The sequence below is a fragment of the Epinephelus lanceolatus genome, chromosome 5, assembly GCF_041903045.1.
Source record: "Epinephelus lanceolatus isolate andai-2023 chromosome 5, ASM4190304v1, whole genome shotgun sequence".
In the NCBI taxonomy this organism is placed as follows: domain Eukaryota; kingdom Metazoa; phylum Chordata; class Actinopteri; order Perciformes; family Serranidae; genus Epinephelus; species Epinephelus lanceolatus.
Window position 1 is genome coordinate 23867306 of NC_135738.1, and position 16333 is coordinate 23883638.

The 16333-nt window shown below is 43.3% G+C and overlaps 1 protein-coding gene across 9 annotated transcripts in view; it reads right to left on the reverse strand.

The window, feature by feature from the left end:
• The window catches only part of mef2aa (myocyte enhancer factor 2aa), a 68782-nt gene that overhangs the window by 38927 nt on the left and 13522 nt on the right, over positions 1-16333 (reverse strand). For all 9 annotated transcript variants that reach the window (XM_078167890.1, XM_078167894.1, XM_078167896.1 and 6 more), the window contains exon 2: positions 2091-2298. In XM_078167890.1, the coding sequence (XP_078024016.1) occupies positions 2091-2144 (54 nt within the window). In that variant the 5' untranslated portion in view covers positions 2145-2298. The remainder of the gene's footprint in view (positions 1-2090; positions 2299-16333) is intronic.

Here is a 16333-nt window from a genome sequence, read left to right on the forward strand (position 1 = left end):
TTGTCATTTTTGCACAATGCACTACATTGCTCTGAATTGTGACAATGTGTTGTCATTATGCACTGTAGGTAACGACTTAGAGCAAAATATCAGCCAAGTTCACTGTCTGTCCCAACTCTGCACTCACAATTCCTGATAGATTGTGCAATTACAGACCTCCTCAGCCTTTGCCACGCTCTGCGTTATAAATCCTGAGAGGTTAACAGCCCTCCTAAAGCACTCGCAGTGATAATGCAAGGGAGCCCCCGTTGTCCCCACACAACATCCCGTATAGCAACACTATCTAATTAGCCCACTTAAGGACTTCTTTCGTTTTAATGCTAAGAGTATGGATAGCTAGCAGCAGAGCGGCGTAGATAAAGATTCAAATTGTCTCCCGACAATGGGGACCATATGTTAATGGCTATTCCCCCTTGGTTAGGAGCACGCCCCAGGGAGATGGCACTGTGCGCTTCATGGCCCACGGAGGGGAAAAAAAGAGAGAGAAAGATACACACGCATACATCACTTTATACCAAAGCTTTATTTTAGCACGGCGGCCTATTGTCACAGCAGACTCTCTGCTGAGCCAGCTAAAACCAACTAAATGCAAGCTGAAATGCCTGCGTTCTGCTGATAAACTTTCTCACAAATTATACAGTGAGACATTTAAAATCTGATGCAAACACTCGACTTCGGGAGACACATTAATAATAAGCGACGTCTCTCTCTGCAGCTCCACTTTTCTGTGAAACAATACGGCAAAGTGCCTTCTCTCACTCCATTCACATGTGCATTGTAAAGAAAGCACAGCCTGAAGGGTTAACTCGCTCACCGACGAACAGTTGACAACCTGTTTTCATGTAATTTTCTCTCTCTCTTTTTCTCACTGATGTCACAGGTCATTGAATACAGTGTAGATACCAGCAATGAGCCAGGGGTGATTCCTCTCCTGCTTGGATTCAACCCAGAGCCAGGTGTTATACTGATAATTGGCCCACAGTGTGGATTTTTGTTTTGCACTTGGCTGAACCGCTAGCCTCACAGTAACAGACAGAGACACGGTCAGAGTACCAATTGGCTAGTACCATATCACGTTAATATCCTCAGGAGAGGAGGCACCACTGTACCTACATTATATTTCTGTGTGCACAGCGAAAAGTTGTTCCACCTGTGAAGGAATGCAAATTATATTTTCTGGGGGTGTTAACGAGATGCGTTCTATTTGGCTATGGGAAACCTACACATCTTCATTAATTGGTGTAATTCGTCAAAAAACTGTGCTCACGCATCCTCAACTTAGCTCTTAAATCAAAATGAGCGCAGCTAAAAAAGAAACGCACCCAGCCTTTCTGCTATAGATATCCAAGCCTGTTATTCTTGTTTCAAACAGACCTAGGCTGTTTTGTACAGTGTTTTGCTGTTTAGGAGTTTATATATAACATGAGCAGACAGAGTGAATTCCAGCTCTCTCCCTCTCTGCGGCTAGCTGGGACCAGTGTAGCCAAGGCAGAGAAGGGTGCTGTGTGTCCTGCTGACCCACCCTGCAAATGAGAGGGTGCTGTGGTGCAGTGGCTGCTCCTAATTACTACCAAACAGCTGCAAACACATAGGGCTAAAGCGAAGGGGCCCAGCCATGTTGCCAGGCCAGGGGACAAGCCCTACAGTGTGGGGAGGCCACAGGCGGCCCGCTGTGCTCCTCGCTACCCTCAGCTCACTCCCACGCCATGAGGCCCCCGCTGCAGCCCAGCGCTCCTGCTGCCTCATCAACTTCTCTGGCTGAAATTGCAGGGTGGCAGGGGAATCATGTCTGTAAATACGACCGCACTGACAAAGAAATGTCATGGTCCCTGTTCAGCTGGCTGGGACTTTGGGGAGGGAGGTATGTCTGTTTAGATCCATGCACACCATGACAGCTGCTGAACCCTGGTCTGAGGCAGGAAGGAAAATAGAAGACGACTGTAACCTTCAAACAGGTACAGAGTGGACTTTCTTCTCAGACACAAAAGATGTGGTGCAATCTTGTACAATAAGCTAAGGAGAAAGTAATATGATTATAAAAGTCTATGTAAAGTGCTCCAGATAAATAGATACCAAACTCCGACACTCACCTGCCTGTTCCTCTCATCCATAATCCTGGTGATCTGTATCTTCTTCCGCCCCATGACTGCGTCCTTTCCGGTCTCTCTGACACCTCGACAATATCAGAAAAACTATACGATTTCTTCCGGCGCTCTCCTAGCACATTGTGCAACAGTCTCTCTTCGTGTATACGTTCTTTCTTCTGTCTTCGCAACACGCTTGTCGACAGACCGCAATCTGCAAGAGGGTAGAAAGAGAAAGACAGAGAAAGAGAGAGAAGAGGGGGGGAGGAAGAGAAAGTTAACTTGACACTCAACAATGTCTCCTTAAGCACTTCAAAGCACCGGAGGGCTCTGCTTTCTGTTCTCAAGCACATTCAGAGAGTATGAGACCCACATGGTGTACCCTTATCTCCCCTGCTGCTGCACTTGAACCACAGCTGAAGTCAATGAAAGACGGCTTCACACTTAGAGGGCAGCAGCTATACAAGACTCGCTGATTAGGTGTATTGAACTGTACATTTTGAATTAAATGCATACATTCAGACAATGGCAATAAGAGCCGGTGACGAGTTCTTTAATAATCCTAAAGTCTATGTTAGAAGGTACTATTCTTAAGGAGTAGTTTAACATTTTGGGAACTGTGTTTATATGCTTTGAGATGGCTGACATCACTCCCAGGTTAAATACAAGGCTTCATCCAGCAGCTGGTTAGCTTAGCTTAGCATAAAGACTGGAAACTGGGGAAACAGCTAGCCCGACTCCCTACAACATTTAAAAAAAAAAACATGTTTCCCTTTGTGTTTGGTCTCTGTGCTAAGATAAGATAACCGGCTGCTGGCTGTAGCTTCGTTTTTAATGAACAGACGCTCGCTTTAAGCACTAGATTCATGTAATCTCTATATGTTTTGATAGAGTTTTAAAGCTACATTCATTTTAATAGAAATAGTTTGTCTGTCTTCCTCTGCCTGCAGAAGACAGAACATTTCCTCGCTCTTCCTGAGCTGACCCACCCTGATGCCAGCTTTGCTCTTAAGATGATTAAGAGTGCACCCAGTCCGAGGTTGACAGTAGTTGAAATCTCCTGGGCTGGAAGAGAAGCCATGGGGGGTGAGGAAGATGGGGGTTATATTCCCACATGAGCTTGTAACCTGGCCAGTGGTTCAGATCACACTATTCCCCAGGGAACATCTAGCTCGGTCCTGTCTCTGCTTCTCTGCAAGAAGAGCTATAGCCCCCTCCCCGGAGGCGCATCCATCACTTACACCCAGCAAATAGAAAATGTCTAAACAACTGCATTTCCCCGATGAGTACAAATGTAGAAAGGTTAACAACTCAGGCCATTAGATGCAGTCAGCAGTTGTGAGGCGAGGTGGCCAGGGGCCGAACTGGCAGCGAAAACGAAAATGACCAGTTCCAGTGGCACACAGTCATTATGGGTTACAGATGGACTGGCATTATGGTGTCTGGCTGTCTGAATCGGGGCTCCACTGTAGGCAAACTTGACTGAGATCACCTCGCTAACTACCCACGCACGGCTGTCTGAGCCAGGAAAGTAACCGCCTGAACCCTCACAAAGAATTTCCCCAAACCACATCACAACAGACCAGGGAGAATGACGATGTTCTTGTTCATTCACCATTTCACGCAGACACACACTGATACACACACACAAAAACACACTGACAAGAGTGGTGTTCGAATTAGAGAGAGGTCAGGGGGGGACATATCTGAGCCACCCTGAAAGCAATAGCACTACAAGTTTCCAAAAGTGATCATTTCATAACCTGTCATTGTGTTTATATAGTACTGAAACCCTCAGTGAATTTACTGGAATGGGCGGTATGCTGGTGAATTCACTGTGTGTTTATAAATTTAATATAATGACAGAAATTTAGATATCTCCGACTCGATTCCTTCTTTCTCCCATTTTGGGAAATGGAGATACTTTTGTCAGATTTCATGACACAGTGTCAAACAGAGCTATTTGCAGGCAGGCAAGTGATGAACTTGACAGACAACAGACCAGTGCAGTGTATTTTATCTGCATAGAGGTAAGGAGATAATCTCTTTCTCACTCTGTGTTTGAACAGTATGTGATTGTATTGGATGAAAGGGTTTATACTGTTTGCTTTTTATTGGTGGTTGTAAATGAAGTTTTATTTGTTGCCTTTGAATTTGGATGCACTCGTTTACAGTATTCAACGGTTTTATCCGGGTGCCTACGTGTGAACTTGAGTGTTGGTTTAGAGCAGCTTATCTGAGGTACACTAATCTGTAATCATCTGTTGAGGTTGGTCTGAATTAACCACAGCGAGTTCTTCAGTGCATGTGGGAAACTGTACATGAGAAAGAATCAAGACACTATCACACACGCACACGTATACGCCTATCCTTTCCTCTCTTTATGCAGAGGAGCTGTCACAGCAGGACAGTTCAAGTCTAGAGGCGTAATAGACTCTGTCATGACATTTCCCTTACACAGATACGAAATGACAAGCTGAGAGGGCCTTCAGACTGCAGGTGTGTCGCGCTCCCAACTTGGTGTCCACACTCATCAAAAGTCAGTTGGTAAGCTAAAACATCTTGTTGACAAAACCTTATTTTCAGGATTTGAATGATCACTCCATGTAATGGTGCAGTTGATCAAAACACAACATATTTCACTGTAGATCAAATAGTGTAATTTAAAATCCCCAGAACTAAGTGGGAAATTTTCAGCTGGCACCACCACCCAGATAGACATGTCAGAAGATGGTCAGATTACAAAGGAGAACAATGTCTGCACTGTAGCAGAGTACATGTTTGTGCGTGACACTCCGACTTCTCTTGAGTGTTAGGAGGGGACAGAGTATCTGTTTATGGCCTAAATCATGTGCTTTGTGTGTGTGTGTGTGTGTGTGTGTGTGTGTGTAAGAAACAGTGATGAAGAGATAAACATAAAATGAGAGAAGGAAAGGGGGCAAACTGAGCCTGGAAGCAGGGGCAGGACAACACAAGGCTATGTCGCCACCTCAGTGTGCAGCCACATGGTTGATACTTGAGTACTTTATGTAAACAGGAACCCTTGTGCAAAGTCCCACCTCTATTAATCATATAGAGTATAACTCCTCTAGTAGTAATAGGCATTACGATAGATTCATTCAATTAATTTACAGCAGCAAGCTAACGTACTTAAAGCTACCACTTACATTTCGCTACTTGCTATATGTGGCGCACAATAAATGCATTTTAATGTAAAGGCAGAGGTCGGCATTTTCTTTCAAGAAAGTTTCAAGTAATTTAGCTTACATTTGAAAATTTTCACTACATATATTCCAATAGTAGATTTCGACATTTTATGGTCTTTTATGGCAGAATGCGTTGCATCTTTGCATGGAGGGAATACATTTTATTACAGGATTTAAGAAACAGGGTGTAAGATTTAAGGGAATTTAGTGACATCTAGTGGTGAGGATCACAGATTGCACCAAGCTGAAATTTTTCCCAGTTAAAATTCCTTTAGTGTTCATTGTTCAGGAGGTTTTTACTGGGACACTGAAAAAGCAGTTTCACGTTATAAATCAGTGTTTCACCTATGGTGTTTAGCACGACGCAAACGCCACTAGCCTAGCACCTGCTAACGTGTGCTCACCTTTTTTCACCGATAACTTAAGATCCAGATGTTCAAGGGGTTTTTACCAGGAGCCAAATTATCTGTAGAGGTATCTTCCTCTCAAAAACAAACAAACCAGGTGATTAAAAACAGTACAAGAAATACAAAGTACACAAGAAATTTAAAAAAATCAGTGTTTTTCTGTGCTCTTTTCCCAGAGGGGCTACTAACAATGGTGGCTGGTGGGAAAAAGCATATGGCGCGATCTAGCTAGTGTTTGGTTTGACGTTTTGAGCTACTGTAGAAACGTGGTGATGCAACGTGGCAATCTCCATAGATGAGCACCTGCTCTCTATGTAGATATAAATGGCACCTTCTAAGGTAACAAAAACATGATTCTTATTTTCAGGTGATCATATACTAAAAAAACTTAGTAAAGAAAACTTATTACAGTACACTCCAATGCTACCAATATACCCCCCAAAATCCCACACACCGGACCTTTAACAAAGCTTAAATGCCTCAAGAAACAAGAACTGATGTTACAGCTTATTAACAGGGTCTAGGAAAACAGAGGGAGCACCATGTAATCACACTGAGGGGAACCTTTTCCATGTGGGACACACAGAGGACAGCGAATGCAGCATCAGTTCTGAACATCTCTCTGCTCACAGCAGCTCAGAGGTATTTGTAAGGTCTGTGCCTCTTCACAACACCAGTAATCCTACAGCACAAACTGTGTGAAACATCTAGATAAAACTTGATGGCCTGTCTGTTGTTACGAGGTTGATAAATCATAATGTTGCAATTTCATAAAACTTCTAAACCATATAGGACCAGTGTTCGGGGAGCTATCAGTGCACACAAAGCAGCCCACTATCACAGCATCTCATCACACACTCTTTTAAGAGACCTTGATATGATACACCTGGTCCACTTTGATATAAACCAGTCCAGCGGTACTGAAAGTTGCTTACCAAACATTTGTGCGACATAAATCAATGTGCAGGGGATATGTCGTCATAGGAACGACCACATCAGCTTGACAGAACGTCAATATGACAAATCTAACAGAACGTGTCCATGCCTCGTACCTCGTACCTTCTGTTGAATATACTTGCAGCTTTGGAACACGCTGTATCTATAAAAGTTACGGAGCATTACAATCGTTTCTGTCCAGAGCCGCTTTGATCCTCCATGACGAGGTGTGAGACTGGTCAAGTGACAGAAGGGCCGGTCTGCCTACTCGTCCCTTAAGACGAACCATGGAGACACTGGGAGACTTGGTGACAGCCCTGGCCCTTTCACAATCAATAAAACATGCTCAATTCCCAGTGTAATCACTGGATCCGGCACATCCTCCTCCCTCTCTGTGTTCTCTCCACACAAAGTTGAGGCATTACTCCCTCAACTGTTGTCCTATATAAAAGTTAACATACAATTATATAGTAGATTTATGCTGCATGGTTTCCCTAATGAACAAAAGAATGAGGCCATTGTTATCCTGTATATTTGTAATATAATAAACTGTACCAACTACACTGCTATGATCCTTTCCAAACTCAAACATACAAATAAAATATATTAAAGCTTATTCCAGAATTCTTTTTATCTGACTCGTGATTAAGAAGCACCCACTATTTGCTGCAAGCATGCCTCCACTTCTTTGAACGTGATGGACAGCAGCCAAAGTCTTGAGCATAGCCGTGACAGTTGCACTTCCTGTGCAAAGCAGCGTTAGCCTCAGTATCCTACCACAGGCCGTGGGCAGACAAGACTCAACTTCCTGCCCCTCCACTTCCTGTTATTCAGGACCCTTCTACATGCCCCTCTGCGGGGGAGTCAAAGGGAGCCGGTAAGGAGATGGAGAGGAGGAAGAAAGGGAGGGACCACCTTGGGGACACCCATCCCCTCTGATCCTTCCCCTTATTACCATCCTGGCTGTGAGTCTGAGACTAAACAACAACAGAAGCTCATCTCCTGTGGCTTCACTCTGTGTGCTTATTATGTTTACTGGAAGGATCATTACACAGGCTGGACGACATGCACACGCTGCTCTCAGCCACTCACTTTACAATTAGTAGGCAGAGACCTTTCCTTGTTATTCAAACACTCCAACGGTTACATAAGAATGAATCACAGCTCTCACAACACAAGTAAATATACATTGAAACAACATGATTATGACAGAACTACATTCCTGATAAGCCTCACGCAGTAATCTGATGTGCATTGATACGGGGATCCTGTGAAATAATCCATGACGGCATTCTTAAGTGTATCGAACTCAAAGTGTCAACACTGTAGCTCGGTTGTGATTAGCTTCTGGCAGACTGGAGACATAAAGCGGAGCAGCCTAAATCCACAGTTTTACCGATTTGTTTGAATGGAGCCTTGACACCAGCGCAGTAGGAAATGAACATCCACCTCTTTGTTCTCGCTTTCATCAGGAGGTGCTGTACCTGTAAATGGGGCTGTTGGCCTGAGGGGAGTGGAGGCAAGCCAGCCCTCTCACACACTCTCCCTCTTCCCTTTTGTGAGAGCGCGCTTATCTCCCTCTCCAGCAGTGAAAGGCAGGATTGTGGCCCCAGCAGCATCACTAGTGTTAATGTCTCCTGATGCTAATCTGACACACAGCTGATCCCTCAACAACCACTTTCTCCATCCCCTCTTTTCAACCCTCCCCCTCCTGTCTTTCTTTCATTCTTTCTTGGGTTTTCTCATGATTTCTTGCTTTCTCTTTCTTTGAACTCATGCTATACATTCCCTCACCTCAGTTTCCAAGGCAACTAATGAGATATAATTAATAAGAGCTATCGCAAGGGCATGCGAACAAAAAAGTGAAAAAAGGAGGCTTTGAGAAATCTAGAGAGAGGTGGGGCAGTCTGCAAAACATGGACTTTCTGCAGCACTTCCCCTTCCTCTGTAAAGCATTGCTTGGGGTGACATTTCTCATACCGGAGAATGATTTAAATAACATTTAAAGGAGAGAGGGAAATGATTATGATGTGAACACCCTGAAGGTGTTGAAAGAAAATCAAACACATATGATTTGCACAAAAGAAAAACCTGGAGGCCACAATGTTGCGATCGTAAAATTAAGACTGGCAAATGTTTCATGAATTGCTCACAGATTTCAAGGCATGTAAGAAGCTCGTCAAGCATCTTTCTAGTCTTATTTCATTAAGCAATATGTTTCCTCTGAATATTAAATCAGTCTGAAGCTAACTCAATCGAATAAGATATAAAAAACACATTGTTCAAAAGAAGACAGTGACCTGCACAGTGGGGACAGTCACAAAGACAGCAGTGAGAGCCTGCACTGAAATGGCAGCCAAGCAGACAGCGAGTGGTTAATCTGCCCTGATGACTGGTAGCTCAGTCCAACTCTCCAATGACCCAGCTGTAATCCCACATTGGATCGATGCAAGTTCAAACAATCCTCCATGCTGCTAGCACCTTGCTTGGGCTGGGGGATGGTGCTGTAAGACAGGGACCAGGAGACGGAAAGCTACTTATCACCTCCAAAATGACATCAAAAGGAAAGAAAACCCCACAGGATGAACCTGCTCTCGCTGAGAAAATGTTTCACTGTGGGCCAAGTTACGCTGCCGAACTGAATGGAAATGATGTCGCTCTTCAGATAAATACCGGACATGTATCCAATCTAAAAAATCTGAATGACGATGAGTGGATATAACAACCAATAACCAAAGGACATCATGTGCTGACAGCATTACCAGACAGACATCCTCCATCTCACTCTCACAGTACTGTCAGGGGATCAGAGGACTATGCAAGGTGACTTTGACTAAGTGCCTTGGGGTTTCATGAGAAAACGCCATTGACATTACATTAATTCCATGTCTCTTTTTTAACTGACTTAGAGCCACAGAGCCCTGGATAGCAGGGAAAAAAATGAAGCAGACATTTTTGCTTTAGCTTCGAGGCCCAGGCAACGGGGGTCTAGAGGCCAGGAAGACAACAGTGACAAATAGGTGACATGATCAGCTACCAACTTTTCCCTTTACTTTAAGAGTTGTCACACAGAGAGGGGGGGGATGTTTGCTCAACAGAGCAGGATAAACGGTTAGTCAGAAAATTTCCACTGCGCTTCACGTGTGTGTGTGTTTGGGTTTGATAGCAGGTGTGTGTACGAAAAAGAGACAGAAAGAAAACAAGAGAGGAGGGGAGGGACAGTCAGACAGAGAGAGTGGGAGAGAGAGAGAGAGGACAGTATGACTGTGTTAACTATGTGGAAAGATGTAAGGGAAACAAGACTAAAAGAAGCACCCTGCGCCCATCCCATCCCACCTCAGTGGTAGTGTGCGGCAGCGGCGTTGTAACATAATTACTGCTGGGACACTTCTATTCCCAATGATCCATTTGCGTCAGTCAGGTTCTCGAGCCCAGCCAATGAATGGATTCTCAGTTTCTCAAGGATAAAGTGATGACCCTCTCCTAACAGTTATATCCATTTCATGTAGAAAAGCTACTCTCTTCCTCAAGGTAAATCCCTTGATGCATATTTGAGTGAAACTTTTATGAACAAAGAAAATGATGGCAACTTCCTTGATGCAGGGTGATGAATTATGTCTCATTAAAAATGAATGTGTTTGACAACTGAGAAATCATAGACATACGGTACACTTGCTATAGTGTCCTACTAGCCCTGGTTTGTGCTTCTAAAGTATCACATGTTACATTTGAGTCACAGAGCTAAGCATCTGAGTTCCCGTTAAAAGAATTAAACAGTGATCTTCGGAAAACCTGAACTTTTTTTTTTTAAGATATTTTTCGGGCGTTTTAGTCTTTAATTGATCGGACAGCTTTAGCGTGAAGGGGGGAGAGAGAGAGGGAAGGACATGCAGCAAAGGGCCACAGGCTGGAGTCGAACCTGGGCCGCTGGTTTGGCCCCTTGTACATGGGGCGCCTGATCTACCACTAAGCCACCAACGCCCCTGTCAAACAACATTTAACACTGTTCTGAGGGTATTTTCACAATTCTTAAAGACTATTCTAATTATGTGGATGAAAACATTCCAAGGGCAAAAATAATGTTTAACTTATTTCATCTCCTCTTTCTAATCCAAACAAAGGTGGTAGCCAGAAATGACATATTTCCTTGCTCAAATCTAATGGTCATATATGGCTGGGGAAGTATTCTGATCCTTCACTTCAGTTTAAAGTACTAAAACTAACTGTAAAAATACTCTGAAGTATTCTCAAGTAAAAGTCCTGCATTAAAAATGTTACTTAAGTAAAAGTATGTAAGTATAATCAGGAAACTATGCTTGTATTAATGTAAAAGTAAAAAATAATAGCTCAAAAATAATTAAAATCATTAAAAGCAAAAGCAGCAAATCTTCAAATTTGAGAGGCTGGAACCATGAAATGTTTTTGCATGAAAAATGACTAACAATTTTCAAAATGGTTGCCAATTAATTTTCTGTCAGTCAATGAATCCACTCATTATTTCAGTTTCACAAGTAGGCCCATATTTTCATACTGTGTGCAAAAATCTTAATTTGTGGTTTGCCCAGTAGCTCAGTGGGTAGATCAGGCGCCCCATGCACGAAGGCAGTATCCTTGCCACAGCAGCCATGATTCCAGCCCGTGGCCCTTCACTGTCCCAAAAATAATCTAAAAACTCCTAATTTTTGAAGTCACTACAGTTGTGGTAACTATCAAATAATCGTAAATAATATAAATAATAGCGGCACGGTGATGCAGTGGTTAGCATTGTTGCCTAGCAGCAAGAGGGTTCCTGGTTTGGAGCCAGGGTGGGGGAGCCCTTCTGTGCAGAGTTTGCATGTTCTCCCCACAGTCCAAAGTGAATTGCCCGTATATGTGAATGTGAGCGTGAATGGTTGTCCAGTGTGTACCCCACCTCCCGCCCAGTGTCAGCTGGGATAGGCTCCAACACACCCGTGACCCGCAACAGGATAATCAGTCACAGAAAATGATAAATGAGCATAAGTAATTGTAGAGAAAGTAAAACGTACCCTCTAAAATGAAGTGGCGTAGAAGTAGAAAATAGCATGAGATTAAAATACTAAGTAAAGTGCAAGTACAATACTTGAGTAAATTTACTTAGTCACATTTCACCACTGTATATTAGTATATATTGATTTTCATGCAAATGTCAGGTGATTTTTTTGCTTGTATTTTACAAAAAGAGCAGACAATTTATTTCCACTTCTCCCAACTAGAAAACACAGTTGCGACTTTAGAAACAAGTTAAAACGTTTTTTCTTTTGTGCAGCCCACTGAACATATTTCCGTCCAGATGGTTCCAAGAGTCTCTGAAGACTCTGACGATACCTTCAGAACAACTATACGTGTCCTTCTGGATTTTTCAAAGATTGCTGGGTAATGATTATCTGTAATACTTGGATGTATAGCTCTGTGGCTCAAATGTAATGGTGATATACGAGAAGCACAATCTGGGGCTGGTGTCCTGCTTGAGTTTCAAACTCTTAAGGCGACAGTATTCCTCATAGCAGCACTGAGTACAGTATCATTGTGACTTGGGGAAGTATAACATTAACCTCCTGACCCTTAGAAATAATACAGTATGTCATGCTATATGTGTAAAATGCAACTGACAGACTTATAGCTAGCGACTCACTTCATGTTAACACCGTTGGTTTAACAAACTATGTCTGTGAGCAAAAGCCCTTCATCACCAACATTCCTTATGAGAGTGTGTCAGATTAACAAGTCAAGGTCTTGACATGGCACAGCATCAGTGGCCTGCCCTCTTTACGGACGAACTCTTCCTGTGTCACACTTTCTGCTGATAAAGTTACACATCTGAATCTTAATTTTCACTATTCTGTTACTTTTGTTCTTGTGAGATAACTTGCTGTGAATTGGTGGAACAAATATCGAAAAGAAAATCTTGGAACTCTGTTTCTCTAACACTTGCACACAGATACACAAACACACATACACAAATAAAACTAATGCATGCATGGTCCTCGAGGTTTATACATTTGCATAACATTACAGTGTAGTTGCTGTGGTCTGATGTGGTGCGATGGCATGTGTCCATTTGCATGGTTGTCTATCATCAGATGGACTCCTCACCAGGGAACAATAGTAATGCCAACATCACAGGGAGCAATAGTCCCCCACCCTCCCAGGAACCCTGCGAGCTGTGTTAAGTGCCATGGCAGCCTTTTGATGTTGCACAGACCGCAACTCAGAAATGGTAAACAGCAAAGATGAACCAAGATCTTCCTCCAGGGGGAATCCACAGTGTAAGGATATTAGGGACGTCATGCATAATGTGTCTCAGCAGCAGCGCATTTACCCGATCTCAACACGTCTTTGGAAACACTGTGGCTCCAGATTAGACACTGAGATTCCAGATATTCAACTCTCCTCCAGTGTTTGATGATCAGCAGGCAGATTTAACTAAATAAATAGCGAGTGCTGCAGAGAGACAACAGTTTTTTGGTACACATACATGTAGTCCATATTGTTTAGGATTACAGTCGCTGCCTGCCTTCAGAGAATGTCTGCTTTTAATGGAAAAAAAATTAAAAAGCTCAGAATAAATATTTGATTTTCTCTCCCCATTTTTATCTTCCACTCGATGCCTCTTTCCCACAGTGTTCCATTACATAAAAGGTTTATGCAATCTGAGCAGTGAGGATGGCCATGAGTCATAACAACAGTGAAAGGGGCTAGCTAAAGTAGCATTGATTTTTTTTTCTTACCATTTTCATGTTATAGAATTAGTGTGTTAATGATCTCATGTGGGCCTGTTGTTCACACATTTCATTTCATGTAAAGCATTTCAAAATGAAGCAACCACTCATCCATTTCTGAAAACACAGAGTGACACATACAAGCTGGAAAGTGTATACAATCTAGGTTTGTAAATGTTTGTCATGGGTTTTTCATGTTATCAAATTACTGTACTGTTACACTGAGAGACAGTTTCCTTTTGAATAATCAAGAGTTTGCTCCATGAGTGATGCTTTTTAACAGTAAACAGCAGTTTCAATAGCAGACTATCCCTGAAAGTCTTATTTTCACAGGGCGGATGGAACCAAAAATGTGCAAGGCGTATCATAATATCTTTATCCTTGATACAAGAAAACTGTAAACTGAAAACTGTTTCTCTTGTCTATCTCAATTTGGAAATCTATTGACATCAATGAACGGCATTCACTGAGCAAATAATCTAAGGGGCAATTCTGCAGCTACAGCCCACAGTTTCTCCAAAATCAGATGATGTGTGCTAGCTGTCACATGAATACTGTGTGCAAACAGTGTGATAGAGAGAGAGGGAGTCAGACGGAGAAAGGGAAACACAGAGAGAGAGAGAGAGAGACCCCCACAGGCCCTACTGCTGCTCGCCTCTCCAGGAATCTTTTCAGTCAAACTGTTTGCTGATAGCCTCTGGTCCTGAGTCCCAGGGCCAGCGGCTGCTGATGGATGCCCCCGCTCTCTCTTCCTCCTCCTCTTCAACCCTTATATATGTTCTGAACACCCCTGGCAGTTGGACCAGCGACAGAGAGGTTGAGGGGTGGAGGGAAACAAAATCAAGGAACAACACAGTCTGACATGAATACGGGCTGGCAATGGCTCACTGGTGGAAACACTACACCATTTTCAACTAGATTTGCAGCCCACAGCACACAGATGGAAAGTGGACTGGGAGAAAGGGAGAGGACAGACGGGCAGACGCACAAACAGCGGGCAGACTCAACACCTCACTCACAATCACAGTCACACTATAGAGAGCTGGGATCTAGAGACCGGGGATGCAATGACAATACTTTCTGAATGTCCTTGATTTTAAAGGACTAGTTTTAACTGCGTAAAATGACTTTGTCATGCCGGAGATTTTAAAATTGTGTCCATTTAAAGGAGCAGTATGTAGGATTTAGTGGCATCTAGCAGTGAGGACTGCAGATTGCAACCAGCTGAAACGTCTCCCATGTGCCAAGCTTGAGCTCCCGGTTAGGATTCCTTCAGTGGTCATTGTTCAAGAGGTTTTTACCAGGAGCCGAATAATCAGCAGAGGTCTCTTCCTCTCCAAAACAAACAGATCTGGTGATTTAAACCAGTAAAAATGCTGACTAAAGCAGTTTCACGTTAAAATCTGTGTTTTTCCAATGCTATTTGGCTCATCATGGAGGGGCCGCTAACTACGGTGGCCGATGCAAAATTGCACTCGACCCTATATAGAGCCAGTATTTGGTTTGTCCATTTGTGGCTACTGTAGAACGTGGTGGACTCAGTGGGTGCGGACCCACTCCCTATGTAGACATAAATGGCTCATTGTAAAGCCTCATACAGACTGTGAGATTTTAGCAATCTTTTTTAGCAGTCTTTTTTAGTTTAGTGCAAGGTACACTGTGCGACATGGATCTAAAAAACTTTGGTACGACATCAAGTTTGATGTATGCAAACTGTACAATGACAGCACTTACTGAATTGCACGTTACAATGTACGATGCAATGTACAGTAGCTTCCGATGCTAAGTGTGCAAGGGTTATTACTTCACCAACTGTGAAGCACAACACAGAGGGTCGCATTATTAAACAACCTAGAGTTTTGTGGGCACTATACACCGTGGTGTATCTGTGTGTGTGTTTGTTAGCTGCTAGGTTGCTCACCTAGCTGGCAACTACAGCTCCGCCGCTATTTCCTCCCATGTTTTGTCCGTCTTTATGCGGTCATGGTACAAGCTGGAGGATACATCATACAGGCAAGGCTTCTGCTGCCACAACTCGACAAGGTTTTCCTAGTTGCTGGAATCACAAGTATTTCTTTTAGCGCATTTTTATCCGTCTGTTTGGGTTTGGCGCCAGTGCATTATTTCATGCTGATTTTCCGTTGGTTGGTTAGTGGATGTAGTTCGCAACAGCAGTCACACTGTGAGATGGTCATCTCAGACTTCTGACACTGTCAGAATTTTATCCCAGGCTGTCTTTGATTGCAAGAACCTAACAATGGCCATTCTTGAACGTCTCACTGTGCAACATAGGACCACAATTTTAGAAGTGCGACCAAAGATATCGCCACATTTCTTTCACATTAGTCATCTTTCATCTGGGACAGCCCAAAATTGTACACTAGTAACAAAAACATGATTCTTACGTTCACGTGATTACACACTGAAAAAAGTTTATGTTATATTCCAATTCAGCCAATACATCCCCCTAAATCCTACACGCTGGACCTTTAAAGAGTAAAAAGGAATAATGTATACCCTTTAGGATGCTGTCTGAACAAGCCTAGAGATGACATCATGGTTTGCAAAAGTGATACTTGGCAAGGTTTACACTTCCTCTTCAGAGGGCATGGTCGAAAAGACGTTCTTATCGTCCTGAATCCACACACACAACATAAACACAACAAAGCGTACCTCAGTCTAATGTATACCAGTTCCGAAACTCATGCTCTAGTTAAAAAAGAACATGCATGAGGCGTTGCAGTGTTCATGCTGCTAAAGCTAAGCCCTAACAGCAGAGAGGAAGACAAATTTGAACTACAAGTCAGAGCCCTGCGGTGGACCGGAGCAGCTTCCAGAGAGCGGAGGGGGCTGGGTCACTTCCCTTCCCTGTTCATATGGCTGATGTGTGCTGCAGAATAATGGGAGGAATCGCATCCCCCCCCCCCTCCCCAGCTGTCCTGGTTCACATGGCCTCTCAG